General features: G+C 36.0%; 1 protein-coding gene across 1 annotated transcript in view; it reads left to right on the top strand.

The window, feature by feature from the left end:
• atp1b3b (ATPase Na+/K+ transporting subunit beta 3b) overlaps nt 1-19,718 on the top strand; it is a 33,965-nt gene extending 14,247 nt beyond the window's left edge. Inside the window, exons 2-7 of the mRNA XM_051129356.1 lie at nt 5,224-5,352; nt 9,274-9,372; nt 11,122-11,309; nt 11,474-11,524; nt 17,684-17,770; nt 18,722-19,718. Coding sequence (XP_050985313.1) covers nt 5,224-5,352; nt 9,274-9,372; nt 11,122-11,309; nt 11,474-11,524; nt 17,684-17,770; nt 18,722-18,892 — 725 coding nt within the window. The 3' untranslated portion in view covers nt 18,893-19,718. The remainder of the gene's footprint in view (nt 1-5,223; nt 5,353-9,273; nt 9,373-11,121; nt 11,310-11,473; nt 11,525-17,683; nt 17,771-18,721) is intronic.
• Nucleotides 19,719-20,656: the final 938 nt, after the last annotated feature.

The raw sequence follows: 20,656 nt of genomic DNA, 5'->3' as shown, positions 1-20,656 counted from the left end.
TAGCCGGCAAAGTCAATAAAAAAAAATTGAGTTAAAGTTTTCTGAAGGTTCCAAAGCAAAATCACCTAGCAGCATTACTTTTACATTAAAACACAAGTATTCAAGTAAGAAAAACAAATAATCAGATGTAAAATTCCCTATAGTGTATTCATTACAAATAAATTGATGATTATTAATACTACAAAAGCAGTTCAATCAAGAGCACAAAATGATTTTCTTTTATTGTTAAGGTTAACATTGAGACAGGAAGCCTATATATTAAGACCTACTGTAATGCACAGATCTAATATAATGTTACACATCCGATGGTGTTTTTTTTTTTTTTTTTTGTTCCCCCCAACAATTCCCCAAACGTTCACTTAAGACATAACGGATTGTTTGTGTGAATACTTAGATACTGTAATTATTTGTATATTTATCAGAAAACATACAAATAAAGATAATTTTAGATGTTTAATTGCTACTTGGAGCATAGGGATCACTAGACAAGGAGAAAAAAAATGAAATTCAAATTATTATTTTTTTTTTTTTTTTGCCTGTAGCTCAAAATTAGCCTGTGTGCATTCTGAATCATTTTACCAACACGGTTCACATTTTTAACAGCAAATACATGTAAGATCATTGGAATGTTTCTTTTTAAAGAAAGGCGTTTCATACAAAGATAAAGGTGGTGCAGAAGTTTGATCAAAACATTGACTCCCACAGTCATCAACATGCACACAATACTGACTTCACATCACCCAGCAATCGCATGCAATGATCAAATAAAGCTTTAGTGGGACAAAGATTCAAAACATTTTCAGTGCAGGAAACCCCTGTTTGTGTCAGAGTTCATGAGTTCCAGCACATCCAGACGCCTAAATGGAAATCCAAGTCTGATTATTAACTCTTGAATGTGCACTAATTTATTTTTGCCAAATTATGTTGATATTTGAAAGCACCAAAACAAACACGCCCATAGCCCCACAGGCTAGGGCTAGACTAGGGGCCAATAGCCCCTGTTTTGAGATCTCTGCCCCACACGTACGTACACAACCCTGGCATAACAACAATCACGGATACAAGCGAAGATGGCACACAAGCATATTCAAACAAAAGCCAACACAGAAAAGCTGTGCGAAACAATGCAAAATCAACATCACTCACCTATTAAGAAGAAACAACAAATCTTGGCATCCGCATACAGGCCTCCCTGCTCTTTGAGTGCTCTCCACCACTGGAAAGCTGCTCCAATATTTGCACGGGTCCTACCTTATGTCTGATCTTAACACTTCTTATTAATGTTTTGTTCCTCTGACCTTTTTTTTTTTTTTAAACTTCCGTCTCTCTCTATCTATAGTCAATCTGCTAATATCCATCCTGTGCACACAGATTGAGCACTCTATTCTCTCTGTCCTTAAAAGACGCCCCTTACTGCTGATTGGCTGATTGGAAGTGTTGGACTGGGTCTCAAAACACACTGCAGTCAAAAGTTTTTTTCAAATATTGCTTAGTGAGCCTTTTTTGCATGAATAGGGATGTGCAATATGACTATTTTCGATTGTGGATGATAAAAATGTTTTCATGATCTGCTTTTGAAGAAATATGGTAGTATTGTGCTATTCTATCAGCTGCAGTTCTGGCGCCTCCGTCTCATTATACAGTACAACGCGACATACATTCACGTACGTCCTGATTTTGCTGAGTTAGATGTGTTTCTGGGTCAACATATTTTGTTGACCCTGGAAGAACATTTTAATCCAAAAATTTAATCTTGACCACATCCCTACACCTAAACCTAAACTTACCCATGAGTAATCCCTAAAATCAGAGGAAATGATAGATGAATGACACTGATGTTTAAGCACCAAACACTGATTGTAAACCTACACTTAAACAAAAACTATAAACTCTTTTTTTTTTTTCAAATCTGATTGGTTAATCACAGTGTTGTTGTGAACATATCGTACTTGGTAAAATCAGGTTCTGCTACATTGACATCAGTGTTAACTCAGCAGTAGAGTTACACTCACGGGACACTGCACTATTCGCAATCACAAAAGTACATTATTTGCTTTAAAATCTTGCTGTTCCAGTGCGCGTACACCTGAAGCGCGCATACACTAAAATCCCGTCAAACAGCGCCTAATTCCTGAATGTTATGTATCGCGTTTGCTTGCGCTAATACTGTCAGTATACACAAGGTTTACATATAAAAACAGTTGCTTATGTCTAAAGTGAAAGTCAACAATTGAGAAAAAAACGGATGCGTGGCTGTTTATTAGATGCTTGCAGCTCTTAAAGGGACTTAATGTACTAAACATGTTGCTGCTTGTCATTTAAGGGATAGTTCACTCAAATTATTTACTCACATGTTGTCCCAGACTTATTATTATTATTATTTTTTTTTTCTCTTTTGCTAAACGTAAAATAAGATATTTTGAAGAATGTGGGTAACCAAACAGTTGGTCCCCATTTTATTTAATAATAGAAATGATCAAATAGATAATGTTCAATAAAAAAAAAAAAAAGAAAAGAAACTCAGGCAGGTTTAAAACAACCTGAGAGTGAGTTAATGATGGTATAAAAATAAAACAACCATGACAGAATTGACATGCAGTTGACATCATTTTTATTTTTGGGTAAACTATTCTTTTAACATTAATAAAACAACAAAACAAAAAGAGAAAAATCACTCGCTGCTCTTGGCCAAAATTTAATACAATTGCTTTAATAAGAATCATTATAGAAATATGGTCGTTGGTCGTTGTTTGTATGAAATGCATTTTTACGGAACTTTATAAATGATAATGCATCCTGATGAATAAATAAGGGTCATAACCCTTTTATATAATTTTCAATTTGCATGTAAATTCTTTGGAGAAATCTAATGATGGTTGTTCATTTGCGCGTCTGGCATGGCGGTACACACTTAAAGACTGATTCACCGGGGGAATATTATGACAGAGAGCAGAAGCAGAAAGTGTGTGTGTGTGTGTGTGTGTGTGTGTTCGTTCGTCTCCTTAGGCCAGTGCTGTGCCATCACTAAACTGTCCTCCCCCGGATGCTATTTATAGTAAGAGTCTACCTCAGAGACATCGGCAAAGAAGAAATGCATCTATAATTAAACTGAGCCTCTATCTCTATCTCTCTCTCACGCTCTTATGCACACTGTCCTTTACTTCCCCTCTTTTAGCCTTTTCTCTTGCTATTTATATTGCTTGAGATGGTATTTATTTTCTCTTACCTCAGACCCGGTGTTTTATTCTCTGTCCAAGCGCTGCTTTATACACCTACAAACTTCTGAGTGTTTCTGTGCTGTTGTTTGGACATCTGTGGAATTCTGGGCATTGTTTTACAGTAACAACATAGCATTCCTTCAAGTACTTTGGAGTACCATTGAAATACCACAGTATGTAAATATGGCATTTAAAAAGTACAATGGTATATACTGAAATGCCATAGATACAGTCACTGTATCTGTAGCAGGGTTGTTACAGTTAACTAAAGCCATAAAATAAAATATTTTCATTGCTAAAAAAAGATAACTGAAACTATTAATTCAGCTAGCTGTCAAGGAAATATTTATTTTAAAAAAAAGTTAAAAATTAAGGGAAAAAATGCATATTTAGAATAAGAACTACATTAGTATCTCAATGATACTAAAATAACACTGCTCTGTAGATGCCCCCCCCACCCCCTTTTATTCTTTTTAAACATTGTTTCTCAAGGGATTGGTCTGTCTTTTCTATTTTCAACTTTCTTTGTAATTCTGAAATGTTTATGCATGTCCACATGGAATCTAAAGCCACACAATTGAACAAATATGTCCTAAAACTTACAACATCAGTCTTTTATAAAGTTATACAGATCCTCTGCCTCTTTCATTGTCTTTCTATTACAGATTTTGGCTCATTTGATCATTCTTTTAGCAGCCAGTAGCTCTGTTTAACATTTCAATCTATTTAGCAAATTTATGCAGCTTTTCTATAAAAATCAATAAAATGCCAGTCATGAGATTCTGTCTTGGCCTTTATATATAATTTTGTATGCAGTGGACAGTAGCCTTGGTGTCTTAATTCTGTAGTCTGTTCAGTCATTGCTATATTTTTCTCTGGATGTGTGAGTGTCAGTGGGTGGGACAAGTTATCATGTTCATACAATTGTTGTGCCTAATTTGTCACAAAAAGAGTGCTGGCCAAAAGTATTACTATTTCAATAATTCAGCAGTTCGGCCAAATTTGCTTGAGTATCTCTGTGAATTTCACAAGAATTAAATCAAAAGAAATCCCAAATATCTCTGTTGTTTTCAGTGTCCTATTTAAGTAAAAATAAAAAGTGTAGTTTGTTGTGCTGCTTTAATATTTTATTGCTTCTACATGTTTCTGCACATCATGATTTTCATAACATCTCATTAAAATAATAATACTGACTTTCACATTATAGTAATTAGTAGGTGTGTAACATTATGCATTTGTATGCAATGACATATTGAGTTGTGAATTGTTTTTAGGCATCTTTCAATTTGAAGTATTTTACAACATTTAGATTATATAAATATTTAGCAAATAGTCCCACCCCAGAGGCACAACAGTGGTTGAAGTCATTATGTTTGGACCTGTTTAATTCAGACATCTGCTCATGTCTGTTGTCATAAAAAAAAAAATTAGGATAATCATCCCAAAATATCCTTTGTGCAAATATAGTTCCCTGTGTTTTTAAGGTGAAATATGATCTGACCATTTCTTGCTGTTGTTCTCCCAGATTGTTAACCGCCCTTGATTATGTTTTACTTTTCCACCTGTTGGGAATGAGCAGATACGTTTGGCTTTTCTCCAGAGCATTCAGCTGTTACATTCCTCCTTTTACAATTCCACCTCATTCCCATCCTCCCTTCTGTTCTGACACGTCCTTGTCTAGTTATGCCGTATGGAAGAGAAAACCGCCGGAACTAGTTTAATCCGCACAGTTGTACTACTAGTTTTAGACCCCCGAGCCATACGACTCTATGCTGATCGACATGTGAACCTCTGAATAAACTCACTGACACTTTTCTGCTCCGTTTAGACTTCCACCCTTTTAAGACGTACATAAATAAAACATGAGGCAGTCTTTAATGTTCTGTATGTACCAACCACCGGTTGCTCCTGATGGGTTTTGTCTGTAATGGTGCTTTTAATTATGGAAACAGAAAGCACATGTGTGCACTCTGCCATGTTTAATGTGTCTTTCTTCTCTCTGCAGCTCTTATATTCCTCTTTTATCTGGTCTTCTATGGCTTCCTGGCGGGAATGTTCAGTCTCACCATGTGGGTGATGCTACAGACGCTGGATGAGCACACTCCCAGATACAGGGACCGAGTGGCCAATCCAGGTAATAATCCCACAGCATTAAGACATATTCTTTGTTAAACACTTTGGAATAATATGTACAGTAGTCAACATTTGAAGTGGATCAAAAAATTCATCAAAGCTGTCACAAAACAAGAACAGGTATTGTTATGGTTTTAGAACAACTTTGATTAACGAATTCCTCTTCCAAAACAAAGATTCACATGTAATGTACTCACCCCCTTGTCATCCAAGATGTTCATGTCTTTCTTTCTTCAGTCGTTAAGAAATTGTTTTTTGAGGAAAACATTTCAGGATTTTTCTCCATTTAATGGACTCATATGGTGCCCCGATTTTGAACTTCCAAAGTGCAGTTTAAATGCGGTTGTAAACGATCCTAGCCGAGGAAGAAGGGTCTATTTGAGGGAGAAAATACAGGTTTTTTGACATACCCAAACTGTCTTCAGCCAGAATACACAGAGTTCAGGCAGCACAAGACAAGATGAGCATTTGAGATTTAATTTCAACTGTATTATTTTAATGAAAATAACTGATCATTTCGCTAGATAAGACCCTTCTTCCTCGGCTGGGATCGTTTACAGCCGCATTTGGGATGCATTTTTGAAGGTCAAAATCGAGGCACCATAGCAGTCCATTACTGTATATGCTGTACTGGCCTTTGCATGTTTAATTTAGACACTGTATGTGTCATTTTAAGCCAGTTGTATAGTTATTTTGTTTTAGGTTTTTCTTTTTAAGTGGGTTTATGTTTCTTTGCACAGTAAATTAAGTCATCTAGTTTCATATATACAGAAAACCCACATACTGCACATAAATTATGTACTGGAGAAATGGATTCAGTGCCACAGAATTCTATGGAATCTTGTTTCTACCACCAGTTACCAAAAAAAAAAAAAAAAAGGTCATTGTGACTTTTTCCACACAATCCTGGCTTTTTTCTTACACTTGCAAATTTGTATCTCATAATTCTGGCTTTTTATGATTGTGTATCTCAATTCTGGCTTTTCCGCACAATTCTGAGATATAAACTTAATCACAAGATATGCATTCAGAATTGCAAGATATAAATACAGCATTGCAGTTGCGAGAGAAGCAAAATTGTGAGATAAACCCCAGGTTTCAAAGACGATGCTTAATCCTAGTCCCAGACTAAAATGTTAAATCTAAACTGAAAGAAACTTGCACTGACTGATCTTAAAATGCCAGTAGCTTTGTTTTGTCTTTGCAGAATTGTGAGATTTAAAAACACTTATTTGAGAGATGAAAAAGTCACAATTTCTTTTTTTTTTTATTTTATCCTGTGGCGAAATCACTATTATAAACACTTTTTTTTATTTTATTAATGCTGTGTTTTTTTTTTTTTTTTTTTTCAGTATGACCTGTAACTTTCATAACAGGTTAGTTTTACATGAGGAAGGTTTAGTGGGGAATGTTGAGGGCCTTCAAATCAGTTGTAGATAGCACAAAACCGTACATACTTGTACATACAGCTGCGTTTTAATCTGTTAAAGCAAAAATGTCTTTTGTCACAGCAGGCCTCACATGTGGAACAGTCAGTCACACAATATTTGCTAATTTTGCAATGCATATCTCTGTGAAACCACTATGTTTGTTAAAATAATTCGTGAAAGAACACCAACTGACATATTCAACACTCTTTTTGGTTTCTTAGCCTTTATGGTTTCTTTTTATACTAAAGCTTTTTAGTGAATGCAGGCTCAGAAACATTATGGGAATATTGTAGGTGGTTTACTGTACAAAGATGTACCGTTATAAATAAACATAGCTCTCTATGTATGTGTGTATACAAATGTCTATGTGTATGTTATTTATAGTGTAGACTATTTATACAAGAAGGCTATATGATGTGATCATACTTGAAATGTTTCTAAATGGATTGTTAACATTACTGTCATTGGCGTGGTGTAAAATCCAAGCCTGATTTTTAACTATTTTAAATATTTGGAATATTTAAATGATTTAAAATAAAACATGCCAGTGATCACATGGTGCACAGTGAGAATCAGATCAATATCTGCTTTCAGATCCATTATTGATCTGCTCATGTATTTTATAGTTGTCAAATGATTTTTTTGGGGATTTATTAATTCTTTTATAAACACAATTTTTGATTCGTCGGAATAACATCGAGTGTAACCGAACAGACAGAATGTGCAGTAGAGGTGTCGTTTAGCTGATGTGATTTATTCCGTGCTATTTTTACCGTTACCTCCATTGCAATCAGAACACACAACAGCAGTCTCAGCAGTGTAACACATCATCCATTAGCCTCCCACACTCTCTCTCACACTCACACACATACAGTGGTACAAACTGCAGCCCACACACTTGTGTACAGTGGTTGCGATGAGAGCGCTCCAATTCCGTCCTCTTGTTCGATTATGAGCACCGTTAAACCCAGCGAAGTGAGACACAGCTCACAGGTCTCTCTCTCTCACCATCATTCATCCTTCCCCAAGTGTCAATTTATTCCTCCCACTGATCTTTTCTCTTTCCTCCTTCAGCTCCCCCCTCCCCTCCTTCCTCGACATTTTTTAGTAACAGAATGTTCTCAGTACAGACGCAGTTGGACATCATTTCAGACAAGTTGCAGTTTAGGGTGTCCAATTATCAATTGACTGTTCCAAGCAAGATTTTAAGGCGTTAATGAGCACATGTCAATGATTACGACCAAAAGGTGTTCTGATATAACAATAAAACGCACACAGTGAGCATAAGTACAGGAGCCTTTGGAATAGTACATAATTTTCAAAACATCTAATTCTACTTATTCAAATGATATAATAGTAACACATTATTTTTAGAAGCAGTTCTCACTATAAACTAGCATGCATATTTCTCTTCATCAGTCCAAAACAAGTCCAATAAAGTGCATCCATCTATAATAAAAAGTGCCTCACATGGTTCCGGAAGGCGAATAAAGAAATCCTGTAGTGAATCGATGTGTTTTTGTTGGAAAAATATCCATATTTAAAACGAAATAATCACTTTAATTTAGCTTGCGCTAACAATTGTACACAGAAGCAGCTCTGGGCGGATGGTGTAGGACGCTGGCGTTGCCCATGTGCCTGTGAGTCTCTTGAAAACCGACGTTTGATTACAGGAGCAAAAGAAGTAAGGTTTCCTGACTTCGAAAATCTTCGACTATCGAAAACCTCTGACATTTTCCTTTACAAATCTTCGTTTTGTACTTCTAATTTTTTTCTCTCTCCACTGCGCATCTGCGTTAGTCACTTCTAAAAGATGCATGCGCAACGCTGACGTCATACATCATCCACCCAGGGCTGCGTCCGTGTACAACTGTCAACGCAAGCTAGATTAAAGTGATTTTTATGTTTTAAATATGGATATTTTTCTTTAAAAAAAACACATCGATTCACTACAGGAGGCCTTTATTCACACCCCAGATCTGTGTGGGGCACTTTTTTTTTTTTTTTTTTTTACTATGGATGGATGCATATTATTAGACTTGTTTTGGACTGATGTAGAGAAACACCCATCTATTGCTTTATAAAGCTTGAAGGAGCCAGAACAATTTTTATTATAACTCCGATTGCATTTGTCTAAAAGAAGGAAAGAAGGTGTCATATACACCTAGGATGCATTGAGGGTGAGTAAACAACAGGCTTATTTTCATTTTTGGGTGAACTAACCCTTTAATAGTAAGAATTGGAGCTTAAAATAAAGTCTGAAGCTAGGTAATATGGTTTTTAGAAATGCTTATCTGGTCATCATGAAAGACTGGAAAAGTCATGGAGGTGAAAAAGGAAGGGATTCTGTTTTGAAGGAATCTTACATGAATCATTTAGATTTATTGCAGATAAGAAAACATTGTGGAAATGACACAAAATGGACCTCTATGTGTGCTATAACCTGCATTAATTTATATCATGTACATCTGCATGGCATATTTTGTCCACAGGGCTGATGATCAGGCCAAAGTCCTTGGAAATTAAATATAACCGATCGTTGTCCCAGCAATACAGCAAGTATGTGCAGCACCTGGAGTCATTCCTACAACGTGAGTCTCATTCTTTTTTTTTTTTTTAAGTACCCTACCTCTCTAAATATTTGCCTTGTTATAGTATAAAGTGATCACAAATACTGCACCACCTGAACCTAATCTGCTAAATCAGAGAATACTTAAACCAGACCAGAACCAAAGTTGGAGTCAAGACCCTCCAAGACTCCTAGACTGCCAGAACAGTACCAGGCTTTCCAAGAATAAAACCAATGTCAGATTTAGAGACCCTGTCAAATTTAGATCCTTTAATACCAGGACCCCTTAAGATCTGGACCAGTGGTTCTCAATTCTGGCCCTCGAGGTCCACTTTCTTGCAGAGTTTAGCTTCAGTTTTGATTAAACTCACCTGCCTGTGGCTTTCTAACAATCTTGAGGAAGACATTGAGGAGCTTGTTCAGGTGTGTTTGATTAAGGTTGAAGTGAACCCCTGACAGAGACCCAGAGCAAGACTAGACCTCTTGAACTCTTGAGCTTTAAGATCGAATTTAAACCACGTTTATGTGGTTTTAAGATCAAGAACCTAACTCTGTTGAGAACCAGCAAACAACATGTATGTGTGGATTAAAAATGTTTGCAACAAATCATATTTGGAGGATATTCCTAATACAGCCAGATTTTAGATCAAATAAAGACACATTTTTACTAACGTGTGTTTTTGCAACTCTGTTGTTCATCAAGGTCATGTTTGGGGCAAGCAACTGCTACACTTAAGAATTTAGGAGGAGGACAAAGTTGTGCAGTCAGATATTGTGCAAGAAAACAAGAGTTAACTCATCATTTTTTTTGTATCTCTCAGTTCAATAACATCTGTAGCCTCTGTTTGGATGTGATCTACCACTGTTGATGGTTGAATGTACATGAGTTTGCCTGTTCACTGCACAAATTATCAACTGTATGTTATCACCACCCCACCTGAAAGCTTATAAAGTCAAGTCTTTCTTGAATAGATCAGCTAAAGATCAGCTTCAGTAGTCATGAGTGACTCATTTAGGGACCCCATGCAATCAAAATTGGAGTCTTGTGGTTTACAGTTCATGTCTGTTAGTTTTGAGGTCATGTGTATCTGCTAAAACCAACAAGTCTTTCTTTTCTGGGAAAATAGAGTATATAAAATAGAGACATATAATATAGATGACATCATGTGCTGCTCAGAGTAGGGCTGTGAAAATAAATCGATGCATCAGAGAGTCAGGAATCAGGATCGTTTCCAGAGAGAACTGCGGTGCATTTTGAAAATCTCAGAATCGATCCACCTACCACTGATTAGCAGTAGCAAATCGTGGTTTAGCTGTGCCCAACACATGCAGAGGTCGCATTAACCAATTTTTTTTTTTTTTTATATATATATATCAGTGACAGAAAAATCTGAAGGTAGATGAAATGTACCCTACTGAAGATTCTGAAGTGCACATCTGATGGATAGATACTTCACTATCCCTTGAGGAGTTGTGAATGCCAGTGAAGTGCAGTGAAACTGACACCGTTGGTCACATGACAGAGCCAACATGGCGTCCTCTGAAATCTTTGTCGACGATTCTTTTTCTCGTCTTCCCTCCTCAAGATCCAATGTCCCAAATCCAAATTTAAACTGAATGCAGATTTTAAACTAAAACTATTAGTTATTTAAAGAGCAGTACTTTGTAGCAAGAACAACATCTTCCAACCACACAATTGTCATAAACTGCTGCTGATGATTACCATAGCACCTTGATCTCACTGTCTATTCTCTCTCATTTGCTACTTCAGCATACAATGACACTCTGCAGGAGGCGAACGTGGACTGTCCCGATGGTGTTTACTATGATCAAGACAATCTTGAGGAGAAGAAGGTTTGCCAGTTCAAGAGAAGTGTGCTACGACAGTGCTCTGGACTGGCTGATCCTACTTTTGGTTATTCTGAGGGTCAGCCATGCATCCTAGTCAAGATGAATCGAGTAAGTCGCTGTTTTTACCCTCTCCCTGGTCACAGCTAGATGTTGGCATGCGAGGATGCAAAATATCCAATCCGGCATGCGTTGTATTCCAGTTGCATCCTAGAAATGTCAACCTGTTTATAGATGTAGAAGGATGTTTGTTCATTGTATATACTACTTTGCAGGTGATTGGGCTTAAGCCACTAGGAGACCCGCACATCAGCTGCACAGCCAAGGTAATTCCCAAATCGCACTTTGCATTACTAGCTTCACTGTGTTCGAGGATGAGTGTGACGTGATAGAGCGAGTCTGAATTAATGTGCGTGAGTCTTTCCATCTTGCGTTTTCACACATCTGTTTGTATCTGGTCTCTCTCCACGCTGCCTATAGGGCCAGCAGTTTTAATGGTGGGTAAGATGCCGGGCTCTGGGCCCCAGCCCCCCCATTGTTTCCCCAGGGTCCTTGCCCCGGGCCTTTTCCATCTCTCTGCTGCCTTTCTCCTGTACTGCTTTGTCTCTAGTGCTTTTAACCGCCCTCATTCTAGAAATGATGTATACCTTCAGATCCCCAGCCATCGAGAACATAATGCATAGTGTTTAGGTAAAATAAATGTAGCCGTGGGTCCTTGCACACCATGGACACCCCTAAGGCCCTGTTTACTCCTGATATTATTATCCATTTCGATTGACTCAATCAAAAGATTTCTTGGTGAAATGGTAGCATGTTAGCCATACTTTAAACCAGGTATGTCCAATCCTGCAACTACAGGGCCAGGCACATCTGCATGGAAGTTTAGTGATCTTGATTAGCAGGTTCAGGTGTTTATTAGGGCTAAAGCTCAACTTGATGGAAAATTGCCCTCTGTATTCTTGAAAATAAAGATTCCAAGAGGCTGTTTTGGAAGCACTGCCAAAGAACCATTTTTTTGGAACCATTTTTTATTTCACACTGGAGAAATGTTTTCATACACTACCCACCAAAAGTTGGTAAGATCTGTTTTTTTTTTTTTTTTTTTTTTTTTTTTTTGTTTTTGTTTTTTTAAAGAAGTCTCTTCTGCTCACCAAGCCTGCATTTATTTGATCCAAGGTACAGCAAAAACAGTAAAATTTTAAAATATTTTTACTATCTAAAATAACTGTTTTCTATTTGAATATATTTTAAAATGCAATTTATTCTTGTGATTTCAAAGTCGAATGTTTAGCATCATTACTCCAGTCACATGATACTTGAGAAATCATTCTAATATGCCAAATGGCTGCTCAAAAATAAACATTTATTATTATTATGTTGAAAATGGCTGAGTAGAATTTTTTTCAGGTTTTCCATGATGAATAGAAAGTTCAGAAGAACAGCATTTATCTGAAATAGAAATATTTTGTAACATCATATAGCAATAGCCAACAACACATTGGATGGGTCACAATTATCAATTTTCCTTTAATGCCAAAACCAATAGGATATTAAGTAAAGATCATGTTCATGAAGATATTTTGTTAGTTTCTTACCGGAAATATCAAAACTTCATTTTCGATAAGTAATATGCATTGCTAAGAACTTCACTTGGACAACTTTAAAGGTGATTGTTCTCAATATTTTTATTTATTTATTTATTTATTTATTTTTTGCACCCTCAGATTCCAGGTAATCAAACAGGGTCACATATATAGAACTTACATAAACCTTTAAACTGTAATCTGTTGTACGCACGTTCACGAGAGAGTGACGTTCCTGCGGATGACGTAGACGTAGCGTAAGCTCTGTTGAGAACTGACGGCTGTGGAAACGCAGAGAAGAGAGCAAAACAAAACAATGGTCACCAATTAGAAGTACAAAAAGAGCATTTGTAAAGAAAAATGTCAAAAGATTGTGATGTAGGCCAAGAGGAGACTGGTTTTCCTTTGCTGTGAACAAAACTTTGTTCTCAGTGCGAATGCAACCAGGAAAGTGGGCCTACGGCAGGGGTGCTCAACCCTGGTCCTGGAGATCGACCTTCCTGCAGAGTTCAGCTCCAACCCTGACCAAACACACCTGAACCAGCTAATCTGGATCTGAAGGAGCACTTGATAATTACAGACAGGTGTGTTTGATTAGGGTTCGAACTAAACTGTGCAGGAAGGTCGATCTCCAGGAACAGGGTTGGGCACCCCTGGCCTATGGGAACATTTAGTTATCAGGAAAGCGCCCTGGTGGCTAGTTTCTTTAACTACCTGGTGTGAAAGCCCCTTAAATTACATCACTGTAGGGTCAAACTCAACACAATAGGAACTACCAGCAACATAAATGTATGTTGATTGGCCAAACGCATACTATACAAAACACTGCACTGAGGAAAATTCTGGTGGGTAGTTCTAATGTTTAAGGTTCTTCATGGAACCACTGATGCTGATGGAGAACCTCTATTTTTTTTTTTTTTTTTTTTTTTTAAGAGTGCAGAGCAGGATTAGACACCCCTGCTTTGGATAGCCAGCATAAGGTCCGGTCCACTTTACAACTTGTTCTGATCAAGAACAACCCACATGTACAGGAAGGGACTTGGAATCTTGTGATTTAGTCAATCAAAACTTATTGTAGCAACCCAGTAGCGTGTATTCATGACCTTTAGGGTTGTCGAGGCCACAGTGATGTTTACTCTACAAGTGCTGATTTAGCACTTGTGTTTGGCTCACCATATCAGGTGTAAACAGGGCCTATTGCTATTGGGAATCTTCCACACATAACTTTATAATGGTAGAGTGAAATTCATGGTTTTTCAGGTACTCCAATTGATTTTATTGACACTATAATATTTTTTTTTTTTCTTGCAAAACATTGTCTTTTGACCTTAGTAACCTCCTACGTATTCTTACGAACATGTCCACAAACATCTAACCGATATCAGGGACAAGTTATGCAATGTTGGACCCATTTCAGACACTTGTTTGCTGCAGATGCGAGACGTTCCTATCAGACCTGCCCTGTTTTTCACTTGTCCCGTGAGAAGTTCTTTACTGCCCTTATCATTTTGTCATTTTTGTACCTCATGACTTCTCTAAGACCTCTCACCCGTCTGACCCTTGAAGGTATACAGTGGACACAAGGAAGTGCCCTCTGCTCCTTAGGATCTCTGTGTCCTCTGAACTTTAATGCTTTTGCTCTTAAATTGTGCCAGTGGTTCCTGCTTTCAATCTTTCAAGCCATTTCTTACTAAACAAACTTCCACTTATAGAGGCCTTGCAATGTTTCAATGGGACTTTCACACATGAAACGATTACGTTTTCGTATTAACTTTTCCAGTGATATTACCACATCTATTGTTCACATAAGCAACGATGCTTGATGTTTTATGCATTTTAATAGCATCATCAAAACGTGGTTTCGCCAAGTATAGTGAATGTACAATAGGCCCACTTTTTTTTTAGCAATGCGTTGAACATGAGCAAATTTGTGGATTTGTGTAAATTGTGGGCAAATTTCTTGTTCGTAAAACCATGCGTATGTCAATGATTAGATATGAAAAGAGTATATTTAATTTGTGTAAATTGTTAAAAAACACATTATGTAAATTTTTCACAAATTGAACACAAACTAGTAAATGAATTTGTCTGTAACACTGCAAATTGAATGCAATAATTTACGTAAGAATGGTTATCAAACATTTTACACATATTAATCATGCTTGTGTTTCATGAATGAGGCCCAAAATCTGCATCAGTGTTTTTGTACGTCAACAAATCAAGATAAATGAACTCGCACACAAGTAAATGACAGTTTACAGATCTGAGTACTAACTGATTACATGTAATCTGGATTATGTAATCAGATTCCGAAAATGAAGTACTTGTAATTAAAGTTACACTTCAATATACTCGTAATCAGACTACAGTTACGTTTTTTTATTGATTACATGATTCGCACAATAGCCATAAATTAATTATCATTTGATTCTCTCTAATTCCTCTTTTTTATCTTTTAAATTTTCCTTTCTACAATAGTCTACCGCTTATACTCAAAGTCCAGTTTTGTGGACATTCATGCATAGAGTAGTCATTAGTCATGTGGCGACACCGCATTTAATCAGTCGATTTACAAAAACGACTTTAGGTTTAAGTAGTTTCAACATTGCATCTACTGATGAACACATTCATTTTTATTTGAATGAGCACTCAGTAGGTTATTATTATGCATTATTAAGAGGCTTTTAAAATGCACAAATTCTTGTCATTTCTTATTTGCAGAATTATTTGCAACATTTGTACCCATTTCACCTAATATATTTACTTTAAAGAGGTGGTCAGTCAGCAATTCTGTAAAAGACTATATCTCCCTTTGCATTGAACTTTGAGCATCATAACTTTGCAGATGTTGTTTATTCTCAAACAGCAACATTACTACTAACTAACTAAAGTTAAAGTCATGACCAGTGACCCCTTTAAGTACCCCTGAGATTTTAAAATAAATATTTTAATAAAGTATCACATTTGCCGGTAAACAAAGCATCTTTTTTAGTAAGTGTATTATTTGGATTGTTATTTTAAAATGATTTATTTTAATTTTTATTATTTAGTTACTTGTTAGCCTTTCACTAAATTCACAAATCCCCTGCAGTTCCTTTACGAACCCAAGTTTGGGAAACCTTGTAATGAGTTTAATGCACTTCATGTTGTTAATTACGATGAAAGGAATATATTTTATCACTCCTTGTATTTTTACATTATGATATAAGATTATTCTGTTCAAAACAATGTGATAACTAATGTAATGTAATGGATTACATTACTAACTACAATTTTTGTCATGTAATTTGGAATCAGTAATGGATTACAATTTGTAAGTAATCTACCCAGGTCTGATAATTTATCGCATCAGCTCCTTTAGAAGGTGTGCAATTTTACTTGCACAAAAACGATTATTATTATTATTATTAGTAGTAGTAGTAGTAGTAGTAGTAGTAGTAGTATCCTTGGAGCATCTTAATGGCATCTTTTACATGCAGTACTAGGTAGTAACTGATAACTGATAACATGTAATCTGGATTATATAATCAGATTCCAAAAACTAAGTACTTAAATAAATTAAGCAATTATTAAATTTTAAAATTCTTGTAATCAGATTTGTTACTTTTTGATTACATATTATTCACACAATAACAAAAAAATTTTCATAATTATTTTTCATCTTTTAAGTTGTCTGTTTAAACGCACAGTTTCACATTATTTGTTATCTACAGTACATGACTGGAGGAACTTTTATATGATTTAATTATTTGCCTTTGAAACTCTATTAAACTCATAAATCCCCCATGAATGTTTCATGCACTTCATGTTGTTAATAACAAAAGTAATCTAAAATGAGTCTGCTTATATTACCCAAAATGTGTAATTTAATGGATTACATTACTAACTGACTATAATTTAAGTAATTTATCCAGCACTAGCATCAATACTGACCATTTCCAGCCTGGCAAAAAATAAAAATCGCTAAAGCAGGTCCGTGTATAGTTCGCTCATGGTTACATGAATGCATGCTGTACATTTACAGCAAAAGCTGTGTGTGTGAAAGCAACTAATGAAACACTGCACATTTTTGAGCTTCTGTGCTGATTCTTAATAATTACATTCTTTGAATTTGATTATTAAATCATGAATCATTGTCTCAGACTACCACGCTTTAAAATGATTATAAATAGCTTCTTTTGGTATTTTTAGTATCTTCACCAGGGGTGCTCAATCCTGCTCCTGGAGATCGACTTTCCTGCAGAGTTCAGCACCAACCCTGACCAAACACACCTGAACTAGCTAATTAGGATCTCAAGGAGCGCTTGATAATTACAGACATGTGGGTTTGATTAGGGTCGGAACTAAACTCTGCAGGAAAGTCGATCTCCAGGAACAGGGTTGGGCACCCCTGGACTACACTGTCTGCAAGCATGCATCACTTTGACCTGTTCCTAGATACTCAGCCATTTCAAAAGCTTACAGCAGATCATCTCATTCGGTTCACTTAATGAAAGATGAACCAGTTATTGAAAGCATTCTTGTAACTGTTCCCGACCTGTGGAAACAGCTGTTTGCTTCCTGCTACTGCTGGATATATACGGTATGACTGTGATGGTCTGCGAGCAGAGAGTTATGGATTCATGCGTTCATATACAGTACATGATGCAAAATCCTGCCAGAAATGTCATTTGTATGACGCCGTTTCACCCTTTTAAGCGTGGATTTGTGTTTAACCTGCTTTCTTCAGATATCTGCTGTCTGTGCATTTGAGGGGTGCTTCTTTTTCTTGGTGTCATCAGTTTGAGTGATGTGAGGGCAGTCTGTTGCTACTGGCAACTGCACACGAGTCACATGACACGTGTTGTCCGTCAAGTGCAGCAGTGTGATCTCATTCTATGTCGTGTTTCTCCCCTGATACAGAGAGAGAATCCCCTGCAGATGCAGTATTTCCCCGATGAGGGCAAACTCGACAAGCGTTACTTCCCCTATTATGGCAAGACGTTGCATGTGAGTACTATACAGTATAATCACAATGTTTAATTGTAGGGATGCACTATGTACCACTGTCATATATAAATGATTATATATTAATAAAATGTATATATATGCGTAGAAAATACGGGCTATATATATATATATATATATATATATATATATATATATATATATATATATATATATATATATATATATTTTTTTTTTTTAAATATATATATATTTAAATTGTTTTGTTTTTTTAAATAAAAATTTAAAAAAAAAAAATCAGGGCTCATTTTTAACTATTATTATTATTATTTTTTTTTTTTTTTTTATACAAATAATATATGTATGTCTTTTTTTTTGTTTTGAAAATACAGTAAATAAGATTACTGTAAAATTGTATTTATATATTATTTTAATACTCTTTGTATTTTGTACAAATGTTACACACACACACACACACACACACACACACACACACACACATATATATATATATATATATATATATATATAAACATGTAATACGCTATTTTAATATGTATATTTTAAAATGAATATATGTATTTTGGATGTATAGAAAAAATATATATATATATATATATATATATATATATATATAAAATGCTTAAAGATAAATGTTTAAAAATATGTTTAATAAGTTTAATATATATATACTTTTATTAGCGCAGAAAATATGGAATTAAAATATAAATAATTTTTATAATTGATTTGCATTGGTCTGATTGCACCTTTAATGGTAGAAGATAAAGTCAGGGCTTGTGTTTTTTTTTTTTTTTTTTTTTTTTTTTTTTTTTTTTTTATTAATAATACTAAAAAACAAAAACAAAAAAACAAGATTTATATCACATCTGTATCTGACCATTTTTATATTGCTGTGTCCATACTTTATTGTTGCATAGTTTATTATATTTCTTGCCATTTCGGCTGTCTTTTCTCGGTTCTTTTCTCCATTAGGCAAACTACGTCCAGCCGCTTGTAGCTGTGAAGCTGCTGCTGACCACCGAGGAAGATTTTAACACTGAGCTCACCATCGAGTGCAAGGTGGAGGGTTCAAACCTGCTCAACAACGACGACCGCGACAAGTTCCTGGGCCGCGTCATCTTCCGCGTCAGAGTGTCCAAGTAGCCTAGATCATTCACCGGAGACGCACGATGTCAGTTCCTCTCACGCAAACCCTTCTCACGTTCATCACGTCCATATCACACACACCTTGTCCCCTATGTGGCGTCCTACCAGTTTAATCAGGGCCTTTACGTGTCAAGCGCAGTACGTCTAGGGTGAAGTTCAAAACTGTAGTCGGATGCACACAGACCTTCACTGGCCCTGCGTTACGGACGGGTCAGGGATGGGAAAAGTGTGTGTGTGTGAAGGTTAATGAAGGTTTTAGGACTTACTGCTTTTCATGATTCACCCATTTATCATAAAACAAACCAATGGAAATAAAACTCAAAGCTAAAAAAACGCATAAAAGACGCATACTTTCTCCTCCGACGCCTCCTCATACGAGAGAAGCTAGTGTCATCGTGTAGTAAGTATAGGGACCTGTAAATAGATGCATCAACACATCATGTGGATGTGGTCTGCTCCCCTCATAGTACTGTTTAGCCTGCCATGTGTGTGCGTGTGATGTGAAGCCTCTATGTACATATTTAATGGATTTTAAACACTCTTTTTCTCTGTCATTGCTCTCACGTTGTCTGACTGCTGTAAGAAATCAAGAGTATAAAATTATATAATAGCTGTAATTTAAGATTATTGAGAAATTAAAACATAAGGAGGGGGGGAAAGGGGGAAAACACCAAAAAAACAACTATATCAAACCTGGTTTGAAACCCGTCCACCATCTGAGGGAAAGGATTTTTTTAAACCTCTGCAGAAACTGTTCTTTGTGCAGATGCCTTACGATCTGTATGAGTTTAAAAATCTTGAAATAAAAGCGATTTTAAACAAAGATTTGTTTGGAGTGTGTTGAGTGTTTTCTTCATAGATAGGCCTAGATAGTGTCTTAATGGTGGCACAATTTCTAAACTCCTCTTAAAATAATCCTTTCAAATATATAATGGCAAAATGAGGAGCTAAGCATGCCATGGAGTAGCAGACCAACTGTAGCAATGAGTAATTAAACCCATTTTAAGATGATTTGTCATATGTCAAAGCATTGCAGAGATACAACCTCAGAGTCATTTTGGCATCATGCCTCAAATTTGTTGCGGTGCTATACAGAAAAAATGGTTTTGTCTATAGACACGTAATTTTTTTTTTTTTTTTTTACATTTTTGTCAGCACAGTCTGAAGATGATCTGACTCGATTTTGGTGAATATCGGACCAACGATCAAAAGAAGTACACTGCCTTCCAAAAGTTTGGAAATGCCATAGAAAGGTGGGGTTTTGGACAACATTGGCATGAATCCTTTTTAATTTGTGATAATTTTGCACTGATAAGGGACAACACAAACTACAAAAACACATTTTATTACATAAACAGTTTATACATAGAAAAAAACTTACATTTTCGCTTCATCAAAATATCCAGCATTAACAGCTATTACAGCTCTGCATAATCTGGGCCTAAATTCATTGTATTCTAAATTTAATTGGCAATCAATTGTTGAAGCTATTAAGGTGTGTTGACCCAAAAATCTTTTAAAAACCTGGGCCAAGTTTAAACCAGTAACCAGGCATCACAGCTGGCAAAGGGGCATGTCTGACTTTGACGTGTATACATGCCATTATTATGTAATCAAAATGAAAATTATTATTGCTGGTCTTCAATGATAATGTCAAGTTACTTTAATGTATTCGCACCAAAAAAAAAAGATAAGGATTTATGCTGATATTGTCCAAAACCACACTTTTCCAGGGGTGTTTCCAAACTTTTGGAGGGCAGT

Source organism: Labeo rohita, chromosome 15 (genome assembly GCF_022985175.1).
Source record: "Labeo rohita strain BAU-BD-2019 chromosome 15, IGBB_LRoh.1.0, whole genome shotgun sequence".
In the NCBI taxonomy this organism is placed as follows: Eukaryota; Metazoa; Chordata; class Actinopteri; order Cypriniformes; family Cyprinidae; genus Labeo; species Labeo rohita.
Note: the sequence above shows the minus strand (reverse complement) of the source record. Positions and strands in the feature narration are given on the sequence as shown.